Source organism: Chroicocephalus ridibundus, chromosome 2 (assembly GCF_963924245.1).
Source record: "Chroicocephalus ridibundus chromosome 2, bChrRid1.1, whole genome shotgun sequence".
In the NCBI taxonomy this organism is placed as follows: Eukaryota; Metazoa; Chordata; class Aves; order Charadriiformes; family Laridae; genus Chroicocephalus; species Chroicocephalus ridibundus.
This window is the reverse complement of record NC_086285.1, coordinates 88,755,594-88,779,363: the sequence shown is the minus strand read 5'-3', so window position 1 is coordinate 88,779,363 and position 23,770 is coordinate 88,755,594. Positions and strand designations below refer to the sequence as shown.

Below are 23,770 nucleotides of genomic sequence, written 5' to 3'. Positions count from 1 at the left end.
CCTGTTATTAAAATTATTACAGTTTTGGAGAGCAGAAATGTGACTGGCTCAGCAAATCAGTATATTTTCAGCAATATAAGTCCAACAATAATGCCCTACAAGTGTAAAAAATAACTTCATGGATTACATACAGGAAAATAAAATCCCTGCCCTTTTGTCTGCAAGAGGATCTCTTCAGATCTGGAGTAACTTTGTCCCTGCCTCGGTTTCCTGATTTCTGTGTAGGTAAGTCTCCCACTAGGCTGGTACAGAAAGCATCTTTCTAGTTCCCACTCCTGAATTGGGGTTTTCTGCAGGAGTCTCCCTGCTCCCCTTTCAATTAATCACCTCCCCCAGGCTGCCATCTGAAGACAGGGGCTAACTCCAGCCCTCCTGGAGGGCCAATCCTGGGCCAATCCTATGACTTGGCTATCAAATAAAACACATTTTCTGAGCTATTTTGTCCCTAACGCTTTCAAAGTTGGTTAGATAAGTGTTTACATGTATCATCCACATGTTAACATCCCTCCTGTGTCACTGGTACCCGGCCAGACAGAAGGCCCCTCACTAATAAAATTGTGATCTCTTGCTTGCTAATTTTTGAAACCCTGGTCCAGAGCACACTGAAGCCAAGGGGATGTTTTTTATGGGCTGACACGGATTTTGAATCACGCTGACCTTGTACGAAGCAAACTGTACACACACACCTGTCATACTCAGTTTGCTGAGTGAACTGCTTTCAATTTAAATTTTGCTGTATGTTATCAACATGACACAGTTATTAGCATTTAAATCACCTTTCCCCTTGTCATTTCTGTCTTTGGTTACCCCCCTTCCCCAAGTACGATTTACAGAAAACTGACTTAGTAGGAAAGTATGTGGTTGTTAGACAAGGATGGAATCACATTTTGTAGTATCACCCCTTATTTAAATTTAAAGGACTAGGGAGCAAAATGCGATTAACACAGCCATGACAAACGTATGATTAATGTTAGCTATTTTTTCCCCACTGTAATATTTTTCTTTTCACTTTCTCCTTTACAAACAGGTGAATGTACCCACTAATTTTCTGGTACCTTTGCTCAAGGAGCATGGGAGCAAGTGCCTATTCTGCCTAGAAAACAAGAGCTTCTCATCAAAACTGAGTGACTTAGGACAAGGGTAAAAGCTATTTTGAGATGCAGTACTTAACCGTGGCTGCCCATCTTAACACTTGTGAATAGGTATAAATGTATACTGTCCAAATAAAAATCTCGGAATGGTTTGGGTTGGAAGGGACCTTAAAGATCATCTAGTTCCAGCCCCCCAGCCATGGGCAGGGACACCTCCCACTAGACCAGGCTGCTCAAAGCCCCATCCAGCCTGGCATTGAACACGTCCAGGGATGGGGCACCCACAACTTCTCCGGGCAACCTACTCCAGTGCCTCACCCACCATCATAATGAAGAATTTCTTCCTGATATCTCACCTAAATCTCCCCTCTTTCAGTTTAAAGGTATTACCCCTCTGCACTTGCAAAAAGTCCCTCCCCATCTTTCCTGTAGGCCTTCTTTAGGTACTGAAAGACCTGCTAGAAGGTCTCCCCTCAGCCTACTCTTCCCCAGCCTGAACAAACCCCAACTCCCTCAGCCTGTCCTCACACCAGAGGTGCTCCAGCCCTCCCCATCACCTTCCCGGCCTTTCCTCTGGACCCGCTCCCACGAGGCAATGTAAATACAATGCAAAACGTAATGACAGGCCCTATAGGGTGCAGGGATGCAGCGGTGGAGCCCGGAGGCGGGGGGGGGGGAGCGGCCGCGGTGACCCCCCTCCCGCCTCCGGGCTCCCCCGCCGCGCTGCACTGCGCTAGGGGCTGCTGCACCTGAGCCGCCCCCTGTCAGCGTTGGATATGGGGAGGAGGGGGGAGAAATAAAACCACCAAACCCGACCCCCGGCGAAAGCATGATGTAATTTCACATTATATAATCCTAATATGTATATATATATAAAAGGGAAAAGGGCGAAAAAAAAATAAAATAAGGGGGGGGGGGGGCCGGCGCGGCCTCTCCTTTCCCCGCTGAGGCGCCGAGCTCCGGAGGGTCTCCGCGCCTCTCCACCCCCTCCCACCCCCCCATCGCTTTCCTCCCCGCCGCTTTTTACCTGCTCCCCGAAGTCGATGGCGATGTTGGTGATGCCGAGAGGGACGAGGAAGCGGATGAGGGGCCAGTAGTTGGTGAGGGCTGGAAATTTCACCATAGTCCCAGCTGCGCGCTGACCCCCAGCGCATCTGCCGCGGGAGGACGGCGGCGGAGGGCGGCGGGGAAGGTTGGGTTGCGGGGCGGGGGGGGGAAGGGAAGGATGAAAGGGCAGAGGAGGAGGGTGCGTGCGTGTCCCTCTGCGTGTGTGCGAGCGGGGAGGACGGAGGGAGGGCGTGGGGGGGATAAGGGCGAGAAGCAGAAGAGCCCCCTAAAAAATAAAGCAGCCGGAGGATGGGGCGGAGGGGGGGGAGCCGGTCCCTCCCTGGCCCGGCGCGGCTCGGCCCTGGCTGGGTGCTGTCTGGGCGGCGGGGCGCGCAGTGCTGCCGCCTCAGCAGGAGACCCGAGAGATCAAGTCCATCCCCGCCGCCCTCCTCCCACACAACAATGATCCGCCGCTGCCGCCGCCGCCGCCGCCGCTGCCGGAAAAAAAAAGAGGAGGGACACCGCCGCCAGCCACTCGTGCGGGCAGCGCTGCCATCCTCGGGGCGCGGGGGACAGGGGAAGGGCCGGGCCGGGGCCTCCCCCTCCACTACCCCCCCTCTCTCCGCCGCCCCGCCTGACGCTCGCCGGCCGCGGCGCCGCGCAGGAAAACACCGCCCTCCTCCTCCTCCTCCTCCTCCTCCGCCGCCGCCGCCGCCGCCGCGGGTCCGGCGCAGGCCGCGGTGCGGGTCGGGCCGCCGCTGCCGCTGGAGGTGGCCTGTGCGGGCCGGCGAAGCGCAGTACGGGGCCGGCGGCGGTGCGGTGCGGCGGGGCCCGGCCGCTGGGCGCCGCTCCCCGGCGCGGGCTGCCGGAGCACGTGGGTTTGACACACGCTCGGCGGCAGACGGACCGGCGGCGGCGGCGGCGGGGGAGAGAGCGGCACCGAGCGGCTCCTCCCGACGGCCGAGCGGCCGCCCTGCGCCCCCCGCCCGCCGAGGCGACGGCGGGGCCGAGGGGAAGCGGCCGGGCCGGGCGCGGCACCTGTCCGTCCGACCGGGTCCCGGTGGGTCCCGTGGGGTTCCCCCCTCGTCTGCGCGACCCTCGCTCCCCTCAGGCAGGCGGGGGCAGGGGAAGGCTTTTCCCGGCGGTGGGCTTCGGGCCCCGTGGAGCGGCAGGGAGGGTGGGGGGTCCTTAACGGGGCGTTAGCCGAGGTGTTCTTGTGAGGAGCGGCTGAGGGAGCTGGGGCTGTGTCAGCCTGGAGAAAAGGAGGCTGAGGGGAGGCTTATCGCTCCCTACAACTGCCTGAAAGGAGGGTGTAGAGAGGTGGGGGTCCGTCTCTTCTCCCAAGTAACAGGTGACAGAACAAGAGGAAACGGCCTCAAGTTGCGCCAGGGGAGGCTTAGGATGGGTATTTGGAAAAATTTCCTCACAGCAAGTGTTATCAAGCATTGGAACAGGCTGCCCAGGGAAGTGGTGGAATCACCATCCCTGCAGGTATTTAAAAGACAGGTAGACGTGGTGCTGAGCACCATGGTTTAGTGATGGTTTTGTCAGTGTTAGGTTGACAGTTGGACTCAGTGATCTGAAAGGTCCCTTCCAACCTATGCAATTCTATGATTCTATGTCTGACACATCTGGTCAAACACCCAAAATAAATAAATGGTGAAGGTTTGCCAGCGCAGCCGCTTCATTTTTCAAAGCCTCTGCCCGAGTCCTGGACAAGGGAATGTGTTTGTGGCTCTGAGCTGGCTTGCAGGGGGGTCCTCACTGGCCGGGAGCACAGGTTGCTTTCTGACCCACAGCCTTGACAGATGGAGAGGCTCTGTGTCAGGGTTGTGAGGGAAGCAGAGACAGAAAACGCTTTCTGAACCTGTTGTAGAAGTTTCTCAACATTTTCAAACTCACAGCAGGGGGGTGGCGGGTTTTGCTGTAATTGAGTTTCTCTGGGGCATTTAGGTTTGGGGTGTCACCCTCACCTTGCCACCTTCAAGGAGGGTTGGCAAATATTTTGGGAAGGTGGAAGCCCTGTGAGGAATCAGATGTCTGTATCTCATCCTCGGAGGAGCAGTGGCCAGCAGAGGGGTGGTGGCCAGCCTTCCTCACTGAAAGTCTCCTGCACTAAAATGTTGCTGTAAACAAGAGCCATTCCACATGTTTTGGAGAGTCAACAGGAGGTGAACTCTGAAAATCCTTGACAGGCAGATGACGGACAGGCTGTGCGGTGGGGTTGGAGTGGGAGAGCCCCTGATTCCCAGGGTGACTTGGCAAAGTCGGCCTCAGCTGTCACTGGAGGTTTCCTACCTACAGACGGAGTTTGTCTCACCTAGCAGCCCTTATGCTGGTGGACATGCAGAAGCAAACTCAAGCTGTTATGAGCCATACAAGAGTGGCAATGTGCCTTTGTCCTGTAGATCACTTAAAATGCCAGGGGCATGGTGCCCTGGGGATGACAGAGCAGAGCAGTGCAAAGCAGGAGAGGACAATAAACTGAGAAGAGGGGAGCAGGAGTTGTTTGTGATTGGCTAAGTGTGTCTTTGAATTAACAGCACTAAATCTTCATCATCCTGAGGAAGAACCTCTTCTTCTTCCCTTGGTGAACCGTATGGCCCTGAAGAGGAAATCCTCAAGAGGAAATCCAGAGCTCAGAACCCTAACCTAACTCATGGCTGCATCTGTGCAAATGCTGTCTGGTTACCTGTCAGGCTGGAGTTGGAAAGCACAAAATACCTTGTTTTCCAAAGAAACTAAACGGAAAGCTCAGGTCTAGGTATGCATCTAATCATCTCCAGAAGGACCAGTGGCTTGTCCATTGGACAGCTTCAAACCATGTCCATGATGCGGAACGTTCAATCTCCAACCAACCAGATTAAAGTTGGACAAAAGTAGCAACCTTCATGTAGATGCAGGGATCTTGGCACCAGCTGCCTTGTTTTAGTTGTTCACTTGCGTTGAGCTGCATTGCCTGCCACTTAGACATAGCCTGTCTGTATGCTTATGTGTAAGTCGTAGAAAATCTGCATAGTCAGTCCCTTCCTTTGAAGCAAGTCTCATGGCTTTTGAAGACAAGGCTGGGTATATTTTAAAGCCTTAATTTGATGTTAAATTCTGTCTTCCTGAGACTGTATTTTGTTTTAGGTAGCTGATTTGCTGGTAACTAATTTCTTCCTGACAGGACTAGATTTTGTTGGGAGTGAGGTCTTTCCTTCTTGTCATAGGTCTGAGAACAACTTATAGCTGGAAATATGGAAGAACGTTGTTTACAACTATGCATCTTTACATATTTTCTCAGTAACGTGTCCCTATTTTATTTCAGTTTAGAGGAATTATTTGTTTAGGGCAAAGAAACATTTAGTGCTGTTCTTGAGTCAGAGAAAAGTAAAAGGGAAGCCCCAAAGCCACTTGTAAATATATGATTTTAACTTGCCATTTGAAATTTTCAGGTGAGCTGGTGTTTGAGGACTACCTCCTCTCATTCCTGGCAAAAACAAGCCACCACGAAATTAAAGCTTCCTGAATCAAAACATTTGAACAGTGAGCATGTGGTTCACAGTACTAATTGTAAAGCATACATAGTGATTAATTACTTTGTCACAAAGTTATGTTCAGTCCTGGAAATACTGAGACACCCTAGTAGTTCAATGAAGTATAAGAGAAGCATATCCATTTGGAGGTTTGTTACGTATTCATAAGGTAGTTGATACTTTTTAACTCCAGTAGATTATGAATGAGGCGCCTTACATCTGTAATTAATTTCCATCTGATCAGTTGCTTGAGAGCTCTGATTAACTTTTTATCTTCCTGCTGCCCAAAGCAATAGTACAAGGTTGTTTTTACTTAAGAGCGGTTTACATTTTACCTCCTAACATGTACTGGAATGTCCTAGGCAAATGTTAACCTAAGCAATGCTCTCTTGAGTCCCGTATATTGAAATCACTAAGCTTATCTAATAAACTGTTAGGCTATGTTTTGTCTGTCTGCTTCCCATTCACATCTTTTGTTTATGGGATGAATGTTCTTGTGTGCTTCTCTTTCAGCCCAGGTCATATTTGCTCCTCGAATTCATTACAGAAACAAAATTGTGTTTGGAACCAAGGAGCAAGGATGGTTTCTCACATCTTGAAGTCAGTAGTTTGCTCAGCTGATGAGCTGAGGAAATGGGTCATTTTAGCTGTCTTGGACAAAAAGCGGTGATTAGTAATCATTTCCTTTCTAGCATATTTTCTGTTACACTACATTTCTTACTCATATACCAAACACTGTCTGTTTGTTTAATGGAATAAAAAAGACACAGAGAGGACATCAGGAAATAATTAATCTCTGTGCTCTTGATAGAAAAATGATCTGGTCCAGGAGTATCTCGAATGGAGGCATCTCACTGGAGAGGTCCATAGGAATCAAGTACAGTGCTGTAATGTGTTATAGTATAAACAATGAAATGTATCACAGAATCACAGAATGGTAGGGGTTGGAAGGGACCTTCAGAGATGATCTAGTCCAACCCCCCTGCCAGAGCAGGTTCATCAAGAGCAGGCTGGACAAGAATGTATTCAGGTGTGTTTTAAATGTCTCCAGAGAAGGAGACTCCACAACCTCTCTGGGCAGCCTGACCCAGTGCTCTGCCACCCTCAAAGTAAAGAAGTTTTTCCTCATGTTCAGATGGAATTTCCTGTGTTCCAGTTTGTGTCAGTTGTCCCTTGTCCTGTCACTGGGCACCACTGAAGAGCGTCTGGCCCCATCCTCTTGACACCCACCTTTTTTTATAAGCGTTGATAAGATCCCTTCTCTGTCTTCTCCAGGCTGAACAGACCCAGGTCTCTCAGCCTTTCCTCATAAGAGAGATGCTCCAGTCCCCTGATCATCTTCGTAGCCCTCCCCTAGATTGTCTCCAGAAGTTCCTTGTCTTTCTTGAACTGGGCACAGTACTCCAGTATCAGAAAACTCCTTTGTGCCTAGTAGCAAAATGTGTCTGTAATTGCTACTTAAGCAACAGGGTCAAAGTCTGAAGGTGTCCCCAGTAGCAGATCGTGTTGGGGCAGGTCACATTAGCTTTACTTACACAGAAATCCAACATGCAGATCAGCGCATGAGCTTTAACATGTGTTAGAGACCCAGTCCTTTCCTGAACTGAAAGCAGGCCCCTCACCACAGCTACAAGACGGGAATCTTGAGAGGACCCTGCTATGCTGTTACCTTGCTTCAGAAAGATGCCTCTATTTCCTTGTTGAGGTTGCTGCTAATGAAAATGAGTCTTGGGTTTGTTTGTTTGTTTTTTTTTAAAAATCACTGTTCTTGGTCTTTTCATCCCCAGTTGGCTATTTAGCTGTCACCCCTGCTTTTTGTAGCTACTGGCTCTCTTCCAAACCTTATGTTCTATCTAGGAATTTATTTTTTTTGCTTATAGTCTAGCAATTGGGAAGCACTCACTGTATAAGGAATTCAAACAGTGTATAACACAATTTGTGAGCTAGTCACTCCAGGACAGGTGAACTGGGTTTCCCAGTCTACAGGATGGTCAATGATTCTGGTCTCTGCATGGCCTTGGGCTGTGAGAGGGACAATGACGACTGTCTTTTCTTGTCTGCTGTCTGACACAGTGGAAGGGCATCTCCACAGCCATATTCTGCTTCTATCTTGAGTTATTCCTGCAGCTGCAAAGGCCGCCTCTTGCAGGCACAACTTTTAAGTTGAAACTGAGTTTGAGCTCTTTATACAAGAATAATTAAAACAATAAGATTGTCATTTGAAAATGTTGTCAGACTATGACTGAATGTTATTGCAGGAATGCTCAGAATGTGGGTCTTGTGCAGTTAGTGGAAAAATACGCGTTCATATTTAGTATTGAAGAATACAAAGCAAAAATAATCTACCCACTCACTTTTTTAGGGGACTGGCGAGACACAAAGCTCAGCTGTAAGGAATCTTCATGGCCCAGCTGAAGGTCCTCTCCTTTCCCTGGAACCCCAGTTCTGCAGAAAGCCTGTTCCATAGGCCTAGGAAAAAAGTACGCTCAGCCTTTTCTTTTCCTGCAGGGCAAAGGAGAGCCATACACACGTTTTCTCTTCCTAGCCGTAAACTAAGCCTGTGTCACTGCTGAGTTGTGCAGAAAGCCGCCGTCTCAAAGGCTTGGTGGAACTCTCCTTAGGATCCAGGGGCACTGTGTTCTTGCGTGCCTGGCCATGACTTCAAGGCTATTGCACTCTGTAACTGGGGAAGCTACAGAAATGCTGCAGGAAAAGTCTGTATGTTTATATAACGTTTTATTCCGTGAATGGATAGAGCTGAATTGGAAATATCAGAGAACAGCCAAAGGAATCGGGGTTGTCAGTCAGACAAGCATACGACTAATCCAATTCCAATTTAGCTCCAGCTCTGTGTGAAGAATAAAAATGGTCTTTACAATCATCCTGTGTCCCTTCCCTAAGGCTGGTCTGCTCTGGCCGCAGCTGGCTTGTCAGGTTAGATGATAAAGACGGTGCCCCTGCAGGAAGCCCATGTCTTTCTTTTTTTGGCTGGCACAAGTGCACTGGCAGCTTCAGGCAAAACTGTTTCACAGCTGATGAAGCGGAAGAAGCTTCCTATTAACGCTTAATAGACCAAGGTATAAAGAATGTTGGATTTCAGTGGCACAAGGAGACCTGGGTCAGTCAGAAGTGCCTGACTCATTTTCCAGGCGAGAATCAAAGTGTTGTCTCTGGTCACCTGCAGCAGGGGACCAGTCCAGGACATATCTTCTGCCACAGGCCACCCAGAAGCATTGTTGGGTATAGACTGACCATAACAGTGTCTGCTCCACCACTCACTCAAGCTCATAGCCAGGGGTAATCCCAGCTGCATGCACAGTCTGTCCTGGAATTAATTAATAGCCTGATCTGTCTTTTGGGCTTGTGTTCTGGGGTCCAAAACTGTATCTTCTTCTTCTTCTGAGGCAACGTGGGGCATGTGGCTGCAGCAGCTCGGAAAGGAGGGAGTTGGTGGGAGCAGCTGGTCTCAGGCTGCTGGCGGGGAGACGCAGCAATGCCCAAATGCAGCTCCACGCACTGAAGTGATGCTGTGCCATTTCTTAGCGGATTAATCCCAACAGCTCCTCAAGCGTTGGAGTTGCGTAAATGTGAATACGGCATTGCAGGAGGCTAACTGGACCAGCCTCTGCCCAAATTAAAGATTTCTCTCTTTCAAGTGCTTGTAGCGTGGCATCTGCCATCCTGGGGGACCTGAGTGCTTATGAACCTTGTGTGCTACAGAGGGGGTTGCATTGTCCTCACATCAGGCCTGAGGCTCTGGCATTGTTTCATGATCAGAGGGAGGGAAGCTTTCTCGTCATCAAAGCAAACATATACAAATATTGCATTTCCTCAGCATGGGAGAAATCAAGTCTTTAAACACAGGGGGTTTTTTTTTGTATTATGTGTAGTGCTTTACATCATTTCTAAATTTAATTTTTTAATGATTATAACATTCAAATGTCTTGAAAGAAATGCAAGTAATAATTTAAAATATTTTCCAAAAATTATTTCTAGTTAATAAATTTAAATGCATTTATGTTCTCAATAAGCTTAGATTTGCCTGGAATTCAGAATTCATGTAATGTACATTTGGCATCTTTGCTCCAAGCATTAGGACATATTAGGACTTTCTGCAACCTGTTTGCTTCTTACTAAAAAGTATTACTTACAAGTAATATCACTTGCTGTGCTATATATAAAATATAATAAGCACACAACCGTACCAATAATGTCAAGTTACAAAGGTCAATCTTTATGGCTTTGTGTATCATTGAAACAGCAATCAATACTAGACTTCAGCTGCCTGCAGAGATAATTGGTGTAGTTGAACATCATTTAACTAAAACTTGTAGGAGGTGCTGCTGAATTTGTGTTCCAAACTCTCATATTCTATGTCCTTTTATGATGTTGAGCTCAGTAATTAGATTAATTGCTGAGAATATGTTTAAATGTTTCCGAAATATGCTTTTATGAGCTTGCAATATTTCATCCTCTCCAGTTTTCTTTAGAAGGGAGTCAGTCTGTCCTAAGTATCTGTCTTGCCAAATACGGCTTCTGTGTTATTGCAGCAATGATAAAAATAGCCTCTGTACAGCACCTATAGTAGATAATGAGAAATCAAATGTATTTGTGAAAAGACAGTAATATGCAAGGGCATAAGCATTATTTATTAGTGCTTGTATGACTGAAAGTGCTACAGTATATGCATGCTTAAAACCACTATTCCCAGAGTACTCTAGAATTTAAAAGTAGTAGTAAGTTTTATCTTTAAAATGTACAGTACTGCTTTTTGGCATCTTAAGACATTGCTGCTGTCTGGCCATCTAACTATAATATTTGATAAAATTCACTTATTTTAGAGGAATAAGATTTGCTCCTAACTTCTTTTTACCCACTGGGAGCTTTTAAGAAGTATTTGCTTTTCGGAATGAGCATTCTGTACTTTTATGATAAGGATGTTATTCAAGAGTATAGAGGACACAAGGAAATGTTAAGATGCCAGGGCAGCCAATTTATGAAACTATACAGAAACACTTTTCAACACTTTCCTTGCCCTTGCTGCCTGGCAGACCCAAAGTGCCTTAGAACTCTGAGTTGCCCTCTTGATCTATGCTGCAATATCAGAATTACCAAGGGCAAGAAACGCCCCTATTTTACGTATGGGCAAACCAGAGGGAAATGAATGGCTTGTGCAGGTTACGCCGGGGAACATGTATCCCAGACCTGCAAGTGATCCTTTTGCGTCTTCTGATTTATTCAAGTTTTTCTGCTGAACCTAAATGAAAAATAAAGAAAAAAAAGAAAAAAATTGGCCCACAGACAGGGAACCTAATCTGCCTCGTTAGCTTATAAGTATTTAGAGAACAATCAGAACTTTAAAGCCAAATATGGTCTGTTATTTGTGTGTGGATAATGTCCTTATCCAAGGCCTCAGACATTTATTGTTCTTTTATAGATAAAGTTGTATCATTGTCTTTTCTTACAAAGAACTAAGAGAAGAAAAAAAGAGCCATCTTCATCTGAAAGTTGAAAATATTTCCTCCAAGGCCTGGATGTTTTAGATTCTTAAAAAAAAAAAGCAACCTATGTAATTGATAGAAGAATGTAAGCTGCTCTCATAACCTAATTAGTATCGTCCATGACTTTTCAAAATGCTTACCCCTGCAAAATGGATTGTCCCTTGATCATTTCTCTCTGTCCCTGCAAGATGTTCATCTCTTCTAATAAGGGGTGGATAGATACTGGATAATTGAAGGAAGTCTGTTCAATTTTCATTCCCTGGTTAGAGAGACAAAGTCAATGTTGGCCTATCCAAACAAAGGCAGTTGGTGGATTGACGAAAAATAAATGGTAAAAATCTAAAAGCTATTCAACTCCAATAAAAAAAATCCTCTTTTTATACAATTTCTAACATTCAAAAAGACAGGATGGTCAGGTCCTCTGAAAAAGGAAGCAGTGATGGAAAGATGAAAGAGAATTCAATTTGCATGGCCCTTTAATATTGGAATTGCTGATAAATTTCAGCAGAAGATCTCTTAGTGATAAAATTCATTTTTTTTGATCAAATGCATTCCCACATATAAAGATGAGTTTGAGGTTTAAAAAAATCTCAAGTACTTTCTTGCACTTACATTCAAATCCGGCACCTGTAAGCCTGTTAAAGGAGTATAGAAATCTTTTATTTCACAAAGGTTGCTGAATAACATAACTATTGGCATTTTTCTTTCTCCCAGAATTTTTGCTGTCATTTTTTTCCTCTAGTTTCAAAGCAATATTACAAAGGGATAGAAGATACTAGCACAGTACTGGCTATCATTTGCATGTGGACATGAAATATCTTAGGTGAGATTCTCTCAAAATCCCCCCACTTTCCCTTCTGGAGATTTCATTAGCAGGATTCACATTCTTTTCACCTGTAGAACTACGTGTTTTGAGTTGGGTTATCAAGCTTTTCAATTGTTTGCTTAATTTTCGGCTGCAGTGAAATCAATTTGCTAATCCCCTCAGACTCCAGATTTATAGTTATGGTCTAAGCCAGATGTATTTGTATGTGGATATAGTCAAAGAATTGCTTCTTGCATGCGGGTGGGATGAGACTCTATTAGCTGAACCACAATGTGCTAAGGTAAGCCTGAAAAAAGAGCACTGTAGCATAGATTTTTCTGCCTATAGGAATTCAGATTAACATGTTTTTGTCTTAAATTGCAAGAAAGATGTGTCATATCCAATGGAATAAAACAGAATAGATCTACTCAGTTACTACTGAAAGTAAAAATTGTGTGTTGAATGGACTCCGTACTAAAACTGTCTAACAAGCGTGTTGTCTCAGTTGGTGATGAACCACAAGGAATTTGGTGTGGACAAGCTCCAGACTCACCAATGTATTCAGCAGCTGATCACCGAATTTTCCTTTCCTTTCTAGAAAAGAGCCTTCCAGCAATAAATAAATACTTTGAGAAGAACTGCATTACACCTGGGGCAGTCTTGAACAAAGACTGGTTTGATGTATAAAATCCTGTAGCGGTAATCAGTCTCCCTCACATCCAAACCACATCACAGTCACTGTTTAAAGTACTACAATATGCCGTAAACTCTGTGAATCAGGGCTCCTCCAACTAGAATTAACAAGATTGAGCTGCCAAGGCCTAGGCTAGAAGAGGGTGGTTCAAGCTGCCCCAGTCCTGCAGGTATGAGGGAGGAAGAAAGAGGGAGAGACCTGTTGTCCTGTTTTGATCATGCACTGCTCTTTCTGACGTCTCAGCATCTCTTAGCAGACTGGACAGGGCTTTTGCCTGTGAAAGTGAAGCACGGACTTTTCTCCGTCTTCCATCCAGCAGCCATGCTATGGATTGGTGGGAAAAGCGGGCAGAAGAAGGTAATAGAGACACCACATGTGTCGGAGTGGGCTCGGTGTATTTTGGAAAACCCTTGTTATGGAAGGGGGCTGGGGCTGGCCCTCTCTTGCAGCTTGGCACCTGGATCAGGCTGGTCAGATGCATCCCACCCTGTGACACCAGGGACCTGCAGAGAGAGCAAGCACTCTGCTCTGGTTGCAGGGGGACTGGGATCTGCTGGAAGTGGTGTGCGGGGAGCAAGCAGGGACTCAAAGCGAGCGTCACACTTGGAGCAGGACTTGTCAGGTCAGTGGCAATGGCAGCAGAGGGCTAACCTCATCTTCTGCCTGTGCGGGTGGAGCTCGGTGGTGAAGGCAGCCCGTGCTGTGCTTCTTTGCTTCAGCTTTAGGAGGTATTGGTCTAACGGGCAGTGAACTTATGGCATGACACCAGGATAAATCTTTGATTTTCCCCAAAGGCTCTGTCCTTTACTGGATGTTACAGAGTTGCTTCTCAGTGTCTGGGAGCAGAACCTGAGTAGGTGATGAAGCCTAAGGCATGAAGCTTTGAAAGGCTGATAGGGCAGAGGAGCAGCAGCATCTTGCAGGGATGCAGGGGAAGTCAGTCATTTGTGGACATCTGTCCAAGAACATGTGAAAGCGTGTGCAGTGAGTCAGGCTTGCTTTGGTGGTGGCTAATGGCTTGGGACTTTGCTGTTTAAGACCGACCCTGCTAAGAAGAATAGATGTAAATTTTCTGAAGGAAGGTGTGGTGTTTGTTGTAGTCAGCAGTTTAAAATGGTAGAGTTTTGTTGGTCGAGGGAAGTTTTCCTTGTTTATTAAAGGACAGGAAAAGACTCCATGTAAAATGTTACCTGTTTTGAAATACAGATTCTGTGAGGATATCTGCCCTCAATCTCTTGATGAAGGAGCTGTACGGCACTGCAGTGGTGGCTGTAAGGAGTAGCCATGAGTGTCTGCAGCTAGCAAGGATGGCTGTTGATCAGCACAGGTAGCAGATGTCCCAGGCACCGCCGTTTAGTGCCTGAATCGGCCTGAACGGACCCTTCTCTTCCCAGACAGAGTAAATGGTGGAATCCTCAAACCCAAACATCTATCAAAGGCAACAGATTTACCTCCCCTTCACCTGACATCTGCTGAGTCTGATCTCCCTCAGGGTGGTCCCACCAGAAAGGGGAATGCCTTTCCAGCTACTAGAACAGAGTCCAGCTACTCTGAACAGAGGCAGACTAGGTCAGGACTTTTGCCAATGCACTCTGAAGGATGTCCATCTCATCTGCTGTTTTCAGGTTTTCCCAAGTTTGTGTTTTCTCAATAAAATTTGGTTTTCTTGCAAGCAGGAAGCGATTAATCATTTTTGAATGCCCAGACATTTGGTTTATCAGATGCTGTTATGATCCCCAAATGCTTAACTGCTGATCTTTGGACTACTCGGAAGATTTTCTGAGATTTTTTTTATCCTCTGGCAAAAATTACTTGAAGATGGTCAGATGGCTTAAAGAGTGCCAGGCAAGGACAAATGGATGGACTGGCAAATGGCAGAGTGACAGGCTGCCTCATGTGCTTAGGAAACACTTGTTCATGCTAAATATGACCTGTAACAACTGTGCCTTTGTTTTATTGGTCCATAAAATGGAAAAAAGAGATAAAGTGTCTATTTTTTTTCATTTTTATCAGATATTTTATGTCTACTTATTAACCTACGCAAAAGCCACTGGAAAATTTAGGTTGGGTTTTTATAAAGGTGTAATGGATGCCTATGACCTATTAATGCAGATAAAAGGCATGTCTCTAAGACCTATTAGTGCAGATAAAAGCCATTTAGGAAAAAAAACCCATGAGCATTGTTTGGCTGACATGAAGCCCTGGGAATACAAAGTTAGAATTAGTGCTATTTGTCTAAAGATTAATCTCCCTGTTGAGTTTAAGCGTTCTTTGATTCACAGCATGCCAGCTGCCCAAACGCTTGCTTTTAGCTCAGAGTTTTGGTGGTGGAAGATGTTATAAATACCATGAGGTAATTTACCAGCCCTGTCATGGGAGCTTCCGGCTCTGGGTAAAGCTGGTGGGGTTTCAAACATCCTTTGGGCAAAGCGACAAGGTTCTGCTAAATACAGCGTTGAAACAGTGTGAATAAAGCACAGCCTTTAATGTTGTAGAGTGCTGTGCTTATATATGTTGACAAATTTCATTGAATCTTAATTATTTATATAGCTCCAGAATGTGAAGTGCTTCGCTTTTGCAAAAATAATTGCTTTTGTAGTGTGAGAGCGATCACATCGTTGTGCTGATAGTAAGTCTCTGTGACAAATTAAGACCTGTCACCAACAAGTCAGCAATTGCTGCTTGGTTCCACTGGGGGGTATCTCAGTTTTTGTACTCACCTTTTAAGTTTTAGCATAGATAAAACACTCTTTATGTTATATTATGCATTTTTTGTAATGCATGCAACATTTTAATTATTCACTTTATAGTTACCATGCTACAGTCACATCTGTGTGCGTGAATTAGCATGAGTGGAGGAGAGAAATGCAATGCTGTGAGATTCCTCTTGTCACTGTGTTAGTGTCCTGCTGCTGGTGGGTTCTGTGGCATCAGTGGGAAGCAGGACGAGCAGAACGGGTGTTTCTGCTGGTGCTACTTTGCATAGATTTGCTAGGCTTTGAGCATTTCTCCTGGGCATGGAAATAAGGACTAAATTGGGCAAAGGGGTGTTCTGCGCTATGAAACATCAGTTCCTTGCTATGTTTGATAACTCTAATATGACAGAAAAATCCCTCTGGTATCTTTGTGCTGAGATTTTAGGTTGATGAGAAGCAGTAATGTGCAATGTTAAATTTGGGGCTGATCACTTGCTTATAGTGGTCAGATGTCCAGAATCTGCTTTCGGATTCTGGCTGATGATACGGTTCAGTGCAGACTAGTTTAGCTATTGTGAGGAAAATCCATAATTATGAAGCTTTGGTATTTGTGTGTGTATAGGCAATTCTCAGAAGGACTTGCTGCTTGAATGCGCAACTTGCCTTTTGAGGACTGATCAAATATTAAACTTTTAAAATGATTGATCCCAAACCATTTATGTACAGAACACATTATCACTGAGGTCATTTGAGATACAGGTCTACAAGTGCTCTGAAGAGATGGAGTTAAGTCATATTTTCTGAGTTTTTGCTTCTTACAGCTCCTCTTACCACCCTAACCATTCTTCAGAAACAGATCTTTATTTTGTCATTCTATCAAGCAGTATTTTTGTAAAAAGCTAACATGTATTTCAGATTTTCTTTTCAAGAGCAAATCAGTTGAAGCTGTTAACCAGTTCTCCATTAACTGACTGTAAACTCTTGGTTTTGTATTGAGCACAGAAGTATTTACTAACATATGCCAAACCACTCCATCTGATGGGATTCCCACTTTTTCCAGATGGGGACACAGAACTGGTTAGGTTGTTCAGGGATGCCAGATTTCATGAAAAGGTCTTTATTAATTCTCCATGTCATATTCTCCAGGTCATATCACAATTCATTGAACAAATCTTCATACTTCTTCCTAACATTTCATTATCCCTCATGCACATCTGGACATCTCTGGAATGCAGGAGTAAACAAAAAAGCCCAGAATATTTTAATTTTATTATTACATATGTATTTAACTGAATTCCTTCTGGTCTTTAAGCAATAGCACAGGTTAACTGTGGTTTCTGCTCAACTGTTAAATGATAAAATACAGATGAAGATGTTTACATGTTTTCCCCTGAGGGATGCTTTTACTTCGTTAACATTAAGGTTTGATTCTGCTGTGATCAGCAGTTACCTTGATTGTGTCAGCATTTTTACAGCATAACCAGGTACAAAGTATTTTAAAATTAACTTCTCTTTTCATTATTAAATTTGTCTCACGTCTAGGACAAACCTCATTTGTTGAAGGATAAATACCTTTCTAAGTTTGCTACTGTAGCATCTGGGAAATTCTGTGATAGCTGTTCTCCCACTTCACTTGGTAGCAATCTTCCAATTTTGGTTGCAAACCCAGCTATGACTGCAGGCTAAACCTCTTGTGGCTGTCTGGACCAAAGATGGTAATCTTTCCAGGATATGGGTAAACGCAAGAGGTGTGGTCCTTCTAGTCCATGACATTGTTCATTCAACCAGGAAAACACCATGGGCTGTTCAAACTGCCATGAGGACATTTGACCTGGAACTGTCCTTCAAGTGCTGAAGCTGTTCCAAATTTTTCTTCTATCTAGTTCTTGCTGGCAAAGTGTCAGAAAGCACTGCATTTTTCGGCCACTTTTGCGGTAAAGCAGGCAATACTTTTTGTTTAAAGGAAGTGGAGTCCAGTGGACAGGACGCAGAGGTACTCCCCAAAGGTGGGGTCCCCTCTAGTTTCTGAAAATGGAGGTCCTTCTTTGCGGTTACAGAATTGGCTCCCAAAACTCATGAGTTAGTGGAAACTTGGTCTGACTGAGGTCTGGAACCGTTTTGTACTGTACAAAGAGGGTCCATTGGTTTGGTCACCTACCATTTCTCAGGGCAAGCATGTCATGCTTCCAGAGCAAACAGGTACGGGATTTGGGGGAGAACATTCAATACCTATCTCAGGTTTAATGCAGATATGTGCAATGCAACCTCGGATACACAGCAAAGGGACTGAAGCAGCTAAATTCAGGGTAGATGGGGGAGTGCAACTGCGTACTTCTTTGCCAATTTTATTTCAGCCTGAGGCCATCCTGCACACAGGGAGCTTCAGCCGGTCAGACATAGTGTTCCTCTGCCGGCTGCAGTTTGTGCAGCAGCGTTTTAGATTTCTTATCTGACTTGTGAGAACAGGCCACCTGCGCCCTTTTTCAGCACCTGGTTCTAGTTCGGCAGATCCCTCGTTGCAAGTTGGCATCCACCAAGAGTAATTTATTTATTTCACAGAGTTAGCGAAAATACTAGTTTTTCTGGGTGCAGTGTGAAATGTAATGCATTCATGAGCGATGGACAGCCTGCGGCTGTGCTGGCCCTCAGCTCAGGGAGCCAAACCTCCAGGAGGGGCCCCAGCACGGGACTCTCCCCTTGACGCCGCTTTATCAAAGGTAAATAATCTGAGATTTGCTCGTTACTGAACATGCTTTGTGAATATCAATTAACCGAACAGAGATTTAAATGTGGTGCTCATTTTTAATCTTTTGCAGATTGCTATTAATCCATCCTGTTTACACTTCTGCACTCTAAGTAGGAACAGCTCTTATTAATCAATACACCAATTTGCTGTTTTATCTAGGAAGGAAGCAAGGATTTCCTGCCTGCCTGCTTTATGCATCGGGATACCACCGCTGGGATCCCACGAGCCTGCGTCGGAAGGAGCCTGGGAGCTAGAGGAGCCTTGCAGTTAAGCAGATTAACAGTGATTTGCTTTCTTCAGTCTGGCAGCAGGTGTCTGTAACTGACTCTGTGCTTCGCAAGATGATACTTCATCGAATAAATGCACTGCCAAAGTTAATTAGTTACATTTTATTTTGCAATCCACCTCCATGATGACATCCCGACAGTAGTGAAAAGCACTCAAAAAAAAGATCATTTGTGCTCTAGCTGGTGGATTTTATGATCACGTGAAAACGACCTTTCGGAAAAGGAATATGAAGGCCTTATGTTTGATTTTGCTTTATTGGTTGGTGCTGACAATATAAATGGTATTTAAAGCTTTTGGAGATTTTGACCAAGCTGGCAAGTTTCAGGAGTCTTTCAGCTGTATTCACTTAATAATGTCTCCTGCTCTTGTAGTGCAGCCATGAATGCATGGAAACCTCTGAACTGTGATCGAACTGTGGTCATCAAAAGAGTGACCATCGATTCTTGTATCACTTGTGATGGTACAGAGGAAAACTGTTCTTCAGAACAATCAGCAAAGAGTGCCAGAGTGCTTATCTCTTATTCTGTGAAATTATATAAAAAAATAGGGCTGAAGCAATGTCAGTGAAAGAAGTTAAAGTGCTCATCCGTCTGCCTGATACCATTTCTAAAAAAAACCAACACACTGACCATTTATTTCATAGCTGCCAAACTGCTTGGCAAGGGCTTCGAGAGAAACACCTGCATATTCACAACACTTTGGGCCATCTTTCTAGAGATGGGGACCCGTGTCAGCTCAAGGAATGAGATAGATAGGTAATGTCTGTAGGAAAATTCTCACTGATGAAGCAGGGTGATTTTTCCCTTTCTGGCCCAGATACTAACTAAAGGCAGCGTTTACTGAAATGCTCAACAACAATGCAAGAGACGGCAAATACATGGCAGTAATTATAAAACCAGTTGTAGCATTACAGGGATTACACTGTATGTTGCTCATCTCTCAGCAAAATAGAAAAAAAAGTAGAAATGCCTTCTTTTTAGATGGAGGATGTAGTACAAATCTACTGGGACAGGATAATTGATTAATTTTCTTTAGAAGTCTGAAAAGTAGTTTATACTAATAATCATCATCAGCTGAATTGTCGAAGAATTGTGGTGTGCTTATATCTGCAGCTGAAATCAGATATGCTGTTTTACAGTTGTGAAATCTGGATTTTATGTATGCTGCCAACAAAGGCTCTTGGATACTGCAAGCCCAAGAGGTTATTCCTTGACAAAATAGCGTCACATTGATGCAGGTAACGTCAAATGATAGCAGATTTTAGGGTGTCTTGTATGTTTTAGCTTCTTTCCTTTATTCCAGTGGTAGGAAACACCTAGGTGAATAAATGCCTTACTGTTAGTAAGGATTCACTGAAAGTTGGGTCCTTAGCTCTCTCAGGATCCTTCAAATATTCTGGTCAGAAAATTTCAGCATTATTGAGATGTTATTTTGAAACATCACTGTTCCAGGAGGCATCTGTGCCAAAATATCTCATATATTACTGGCAAAAGCAATTGGGAAGAGAATCTAGCCAGTGTCTGGCTGTGCCGTCAACGTGGTAGATCAGCTTCTGTTCTTCTAACTGAGAGGCCCGTCTTCAGATGACAGTTGTTCTACCCTTCTCCTCAGATAGTGGAAGGAGATGCACAGTTCCAAGATTTGACTGAGACAGGCTGAATCACCTTTTTGAGGTTCATGCTTCACCCTGATGATTATCTAGCTAGCCGTGTTAATCATCAAGGATGCAGTCACACCTTTCTGTTTGTAGTGGGGCATTACAGCTACAAAACATCTGGACTTTCTTTTCATTCCTATTCTTAATCAGCAAGTTCCTACTCTACCATGGGAGGAAAACTGGTTGGGGAGAGGGTAGGGACGGCACTGCACACCTGCCAATTCCATAAGGAAAATAAACTGGTCTCTATGGTGAACGTCAGCAGCTTGTTGCTGCTTCTGGGAACTATCCTCAGTCAAGTGGGCAGCTTCCCACCACTTTGTTTTTTAATGGGGTGGCCACATCCTCCCCATTTACCCCCCAACGCCTTCGTCCCTTGTGAAACTGCTGTGGCAGTGTAACCCACAATTACCAGAAGCAAAGACCCATCATTACATTTCCATCAGACTGTGCAAATACTAATTTTAAAACACAGGAAGTCGTTGTGTTGTCGCCTAACTACATTCTTTAGGAAGGAAACAGACAGGCAGGGGTTAAAATCTAGGTGACTGATGCTACCATCTTGACAAGCTTGGCTTCTGTACCAATAAATTTCAAAGTGCAATATGACTGTATCCTCCTGCCTCTCCCGTGACAATGAGGTAACTGTGATGAAGATCAACATTCAGTAAGAAATAATGGGGGTCTTCCAAAAGAAGCTGCAAATTTTGATTTGTAATTTCAGTATTAAAAAAAAAGAATTTATAGGTCCTAGCACATCAGTTTCTTTGGTTATGATTGCTACCTACACATGCCATTAATGTTCAGAACTAAAATACTGAGTCAACAGCTTGCAGTTAAAGTGAATGCCTTCTCAGTGAAGTTGAGCGTTTATTTCTCCACTAATTTTATTTATTTTTTTTTTACAAAAATCTTCTTTTACAGGTCTGTCAGTCATCCACATATGGCTGTAATTAGCTGTTTATTTAGTCAGAAGTGATGGGTGGCTTCAACCAAGTTCCAAGAAGCTTTAAACTTGTAACTAGAGACAGAATCTGGATTGATATGTGGCTATTACACGATGCATAAAATTGTAGAAATCTTATGGCGGATTAAACATGCAAGCACTAAACATGCATGGTTCACTTTCTGTCCCACAGTGGCTCGAAAGAGGAATTCCCAAAGACACCGACCTTCAAGTATTGGAGTATTTAGCTGAAAAAGCAAAGCATGTATTTTAATAGGTTATTTTCTAACAGAGGCAGTGATTTTTTTTCTTGTTGGTGTATTCAATAGGTGTTTTGTTTTTTTTTTTTAATTAAAAGTAGTTAGGAATGCTGTTCATCCTATCAAGTCTGTGAGATACTCAGCTACTTAGTGCCTCTGGATGCATGCTCCATAACTTACAATAGTAATGAAAAGATAATTGTATAATGTGACTAACCAGGGGACCAGGTGGAACAGAGTAGTCTTTCCTGAGCTTGGCATCTCTAAAGGTGTTGGGTTTTTTCCTTCTTAATTATAATCATGGGTCTAAACTTATTGCCTAAGCATATATGTTCTCTGAAAATCAGTGAAAGAGATTTTTTTGTGTTTTTTCAGTGATGAATTTTCTCCAAGACTAACATCCAGCAAGGAAAGCAATTCAGACCAGAACAATAGAGTGGCTGGAGCAGTTTGTAGAGCTCTGTGATCAGTAGGTAGAATATTATTTTCCTTTGGGGTGTAGGCGTGAAGAGGGTAAATTATTTTGTTTTTCCATTGTGATAAACTTTCGGGAAGACCTGGGCTGCTGGAGCTTCTTTTTTCAGAGTCACTTTTTGGGATTTACAGTAAATTTAGCAATCAGGAAGTGCAGTCACCCTTCCTGACTTATGATGAAGTGCAAATATCAGCTCTTTATTCTCCTGAAGGCCGTATGACTTGAGAATTGCTATGAATGTTGGCTTCTCACACCAAGAAGAATAAACAGAGTGTTTTCAACTGGAAGGCCAGTAGGTTCACAAGATGCTTAAGCTCAATACAGAGTAAAAACTGTTGCAGTCATGTCCTTTTGCACAACTGTATTCCTCACATGCTCTCTTAATACTTTGAACACAAATAGATTTTATCAGCTGTGAGTAGCATGATGATATTTATTTTTCTCTTATCAGTCTAGACATTATAATGATTAGTGCTTTCAGTTATGTTCTGGTTAATTTTTTAGGTTCAAAGTTGCTAACTTGAAGAAAATGGAGGAAGCCTGATATGACGATTTGGTATCTGTGCAGGATATGAGAGAGTCATTGTCAACCCTGGTATACCAGTATGAAATGGCCATCAAGAATTCCTCATATATGACAGTACTTCAGTGGTTCCTCATGTTTGGAGTAAGAAATATGGGCAGTGTATCTGATAAGATCTGCTAGATAAATGGTGAGTTCTTTATGGTTAATAGTGTACAATCTACTTAAGCTTAGAACCTGTGACCTCTACTTAAGCTCAAAACCTGTGGCAACCAAACCTCTTCTAGGAGAATCAAATATACAGCTCTCCTTGCTGCCTCTTGCAGGAGGCAGCAAAGTTCAGTGGTAACTCGATCACTGTGTAAATGTCTGGCATTTCCCTCTATTCAAGGAAAATTGTATGGTACACATTTACTCTCCAGGCAATCCATCAAGAGGCCTGTGTAAGCCAAGGAGTGTATGTTCATGTCAAATATTTCACTCATAATTCTTCTTTTTTCATCCTGAAGCTTGTTTAAGAGTAGCACAAAGTGGATATGTGTGGGTGTGGAAGGCTTTCCTAGCTGAGACCCACATGTCTGGAATTCTCTCTCCATAGTCATCAACTGGCCGAGTAAATATCCTGTGTGGGATCCTTCACAGAAAAACTCACAATCTCTTCCTTTTCTCTTTATCATGGTTTCCCTATAATTGTTGTGTGGTTTTGACATAAGGGAAAGAGGGGATAGTGTTTTGTGTTCAGAGTGTCTCCCAGGTGCCACTCTGAGGTCCCCGAACATAATTATTTTTGTCTTATGCAGTTCAATTATTTATTAATGAGATTCTAGCCAGTTGTTACTAAGGAAAGAGGAGTTTTCCAAGAAAGGTTGCTGTTAAGTATTTGAAGGAAACTACAACAGTCACAACCTTCACTAAGTTTTGAATGGCCATCTCAGTAACTCTCTTGCATTCTGGTCCCCGGAGGGCATCTGGAGAATGTCAGTTGGCCACGTGATGTCCTCCACTTCTGCTGACATAAACCTGGAGTACAGTTGCTGAAGTCACTGCATGTTTGTGCAGTCTGTGCTGTTTAGATTCTGTTTCTAAACCCTGTCTTCTGTATATATTTGCTTTGAAAATGAATACAATGAGAAGAAAACCTTATTCTTCTAATGTTTTAGAATCTGTTGTGTGAATGATATTAAGAATTGGGGGTCAACTACTGACGTGGGGCTGGCTAGGTTGCTTTTCCTCTTGTGATTAAGTGGCAAGGTGAGTTTGTATTGCCAGAAGCATAGCTGCAACACAGGGAACGGACTGAGGCAGACTAAAAGTTTTGTTTTCCAGACAGGCCAGACTTATTTTTGGTTGTTTTGGCTTGGTCATGTTTCAGAAACCTCATTCCATAAGGGTTTTTCCTGTCCTCAAGACCTCAGTTGTTTTAACAGTAACAATAACAAATTATAAATGTCTCCGTCTGTAAGAGAACTAACTTGATCAAATTGAAAGGCTCACGTTACCCAAGACATAGGGAACAGTGTGCT

General features: G+C 44.0%; 1 protein-coding gene and 1 long non-coding RNA gene across 2 annotated transcripts in view; one reads left to right on the top strand and one right to left on the bottom strand.

Annotated features, from left to right (window-relative positions):
* ANKH (ANKH inorganic pyrophosphate transport regulator) overlaps positions 1-2,952 on the bottom strand; it is a 109,707-nt gene extending 106,755 nt beyond the window's left edge. Inside the window, exon 1 of the mRNA XM_063326131.1 lies at positions 2,119-2,952. Within this exon, the coding sequence (XP_063182201.1) occupies positions 2,119-2,214 (96 nt within the window). The 5' untranslated portion in view covers positions 2,215-2,952. The remainder of the gene's footprint in view (positions 1-2,118) is intronic.
* On the top strand, positions 2,121-23,261 carry LOC134511725 (uncharacterized). The gene is made up of 4 exons (XR_010069963.1): positions 2,121-2,191; positions 18,258-18,364; positions 21,625-21,718; positions 22,229-23,261. It is a non-coding gene; the product is annotated as an uncharacterized LOC134511725 (long non-coding RNA).
* Positions 23,262-23,770: the final 509 nt, after the last annotated feature.